The following is a 2893-nucleotide window of genomic DNA, read 5'->3' on the forward strand; positions in this document are numbered from 1 at the left end:
TATATATATACTATTTTGTGTATGTGCGTAACACTAGTTTACACATTATCAAAAACTAATAACATGGTGTCTTAAGTATCTTAAGAATTTGAAACGAAACTGGATTTCTGAAGAGATATTTTTATACAACAGGTTACATGTAAAGAAAATGCGTTAAAATGTAATACATCAAGTGGAATACAGTAAATGCAATGAATAAGAGGAATAATCATCATTATACTTATTGCATTGTTTTACTTGATGTTTCTTGGTTCAAATTATATTTCAAATTATTTATTAAAATTTTATTTAGATAATTACTTCATTCTTAGGTAATTATAAAATTCCTGGTCAAAATATTGTTTATTCAAAGAGCTGCTGCAAACAGGTCTGTGAGTGGATAAGATGACATTATAATAATACTAATAATAATAATAATAATAATAATAATAATAATAATAATAATAATAATAATAATAATAATAATAATAATAATAATAATAATAATAATAATAATAATAATAATAATAATAATAATAATTGTTGTTGTTGTTATTTACCATGTGTTTATGCTGTGTAGGAATTGCTTGTCAACATAATCCACTCCCGGCAATTGTTATCGATATTTAGTAATGGAATAATATACGCTCATCCAAGCAAAATGATGGTTAAATATTGACACCTTAATAATTATTTTATTTCTTTGCCAGATGAGGACTTCAGTTTGCTTAAAGTTGTTGTTTCAAACTGGTATGACAGTCACCATTGTCTTGCTATGCTGAAACTGTTGTTCAGAGATCATGTGGAACATGGCGAGCTGGCAAGAGTAACTAATACATTGGATTTGCTCAATATTTTGTGCAGACTTGATCGTCTGAGTTCACGGAAACTTAGATTTCTGTGTGATACAATTAGCATAACCAAACATTTTGGTCTTTCATCTGAGATTAAAAAAAAACTGCCATCATTCCCAGATGTAAAGGAAGGAAGCATTTGCGCAGATTTCACACCTCACAGACAGAAGCTAATGAAATTTGGAATGGAACTGACCCCAACCAATGTGGCGCAGATCGACGGATTATATAATACGCCTTGTAAGAATTATACTGATTGCTGGGAAATGATCACAGATCTAGAAGATAAAATGGAAATCAGTGAAAAAAATATGAAGGAATTCATTGATTCGCTGGAAACCATTAATCTTCCTCTAATGGTATTGAACACACTGACAGAAGGTATTCCTCACTGTTTAAATACCATGACATTTTATTTTACATTCTTTTGTATTTTGAATGTTGTCATGATTAAAGAATAGTTTAGCTAACAGATTATTATTATGTTTACTATCTTCATGTATTCGAAGGCAGACCATCATAACATCCATTTTTCACATATTTGTAGAGTATTATAACGTAATCTGATCTGATAAACCATCTGATTTTAATCATTTTAGGTCTATAGGCCTTATCGGAAAATGATGTGTGGACATCACTGCTCCTTCTGTTGTAAGTAATTTAATTTTTTTTTGTAATTGTAATATTTTTTCTTGATTTTTTTCTGGTAATTTTAAGTGCACTTTTGACGCAGTTTCTATATTTCTATATTTTCATGATATAATAAGATGAAGGATGTAGGCCTATAAAAATAAATTTTATCAGAAACATACTTTGTAGCTGCCTTCTAAAGCATCCAATGCTTTCTTCTTGAAATTGTGACACCCCCCCCCCTTTCGAACTTTAACAGCCAACGCGTACACTTTTAATTTACAGTTGGCCGTCTGTGACCGCTTGTAATTAAAGCTTATTGTAATTATAAGATATTTAATATTCTATTGTTTTGACAACGTTTTAAGGCACCCGCAGACTTTGTTAATTTATTTAAGGTGTGCGAGCAGAGAGACTCACAGTCGATACTTAAATATACACTAAACGTTGAAACATTAAAACTCTGGTCAATTTATAAAGCATAAGCCTGTGGCAGTAGGGTTCACCGCTAGTTTCACAAAATTGTATGAAAAAACTTTGAAGAATAATAGTCATCGTAATTCAATATTCCTGAAAATTAAACAAGTAAAGTTTAATTTATTTATTAAACATGATTAGCGAAATAATTCTCATTGGATTTTGTTTTTACAGTGCAATTACCTCACTTGTGACGTTTTAAACCAACCGTTGAGATGTCTTCTGAAGGCAAACCAACTTACGAGTGTCGAATGTTGCTACATTCTTCATTGATGGAAAAAAATCTGTTTTTTGATAGAGAAAAGGAAAAAATCTTAAATAGAAAGATGTCAATACACTGACATTACACTGACGATGAAATTGATTCGGCACTTCTGTAGATCATACCCAAAACACTTCTGTGTAGCACCAGGTGAATGAGTAGTTATCAAGCTTGTAAATCTTATCCGTATCCATCAGTATCGAAACAATCATTTGGTCCATTGTCCCAACACTAGAATGTCAAACAGGAAGTTTGATTAAAACTGGCGCAATCTGACAGACTACCCAATGAAGGCAGGCACTGTTTCCAGAGGAATAAATATTTGTGAAAAATTACATTATGCATGGAAAGCCAGTGTAACATAGTGATTAAAGTATGTACTTATATAATAATGACGTCAGTACATTTTCCATACAATACATCCACCCACCTTTTTTCCACACGCATACATGCAAAATATAAATGGATCACTGTTAAAAATAGTTGTGTAACATGAATGATTGCAATAGGCCTAAGCATGTACTAATGACTTCATCACAGTATAGACCTAGAGTATACAAGTATAGTGGATTTTTATCCTGGTGGATAACATGTTTGCTTTAAAATCCTCAGGGTAGTGGTTTCAAATCGTGTAGCATCCAATTTTTTTCCCTTACGACTGAAAATGACGTCACTTCCTAACGCTGCTATG

General features: G+C 31.5%; 1 protein-coding gene across 1 annotated transcript in view; it reads left to right on the forward strand.

Moving 5' to 3' along the window:
* The window catches only part of LOC117107705, a 7721-nt gene extending 6427 nt beyond the window's left edge, over positions 1-1294 (forward strand). Inside the window, exons 9-10 of the mRNA XM_033249438.1 lie at positions 293-311; positions 690-1294. Coding sequence (XP_033105329.1) covers positions 293-311; positions 690-1294 — 624 coding nt within the window. The remainder of the gene's footprint in view (positions 1-292; positions 312-689) is intronic.
* Positions 1295-2893: the final 1599 nt, after the last annotated feature.

The sequence above is a fragment of the Anneissia japonica genome, unplaced genomic scaffold (genome assembly GCF_011630105.1).
Source record: "Anneissia japonica isolate Jap-2015-1 unplaced genomic scaffold, ASM1163010v1 scaffold11360_len14593_cov111, whole genome shotgun sequence".
Classification (NCBI taxonomy): Eukaryota; Metazoa; Echinodermata; class Crinoidea; order Comatulida; family Comatulidae; genus Anneissia; species Anneissia japonica.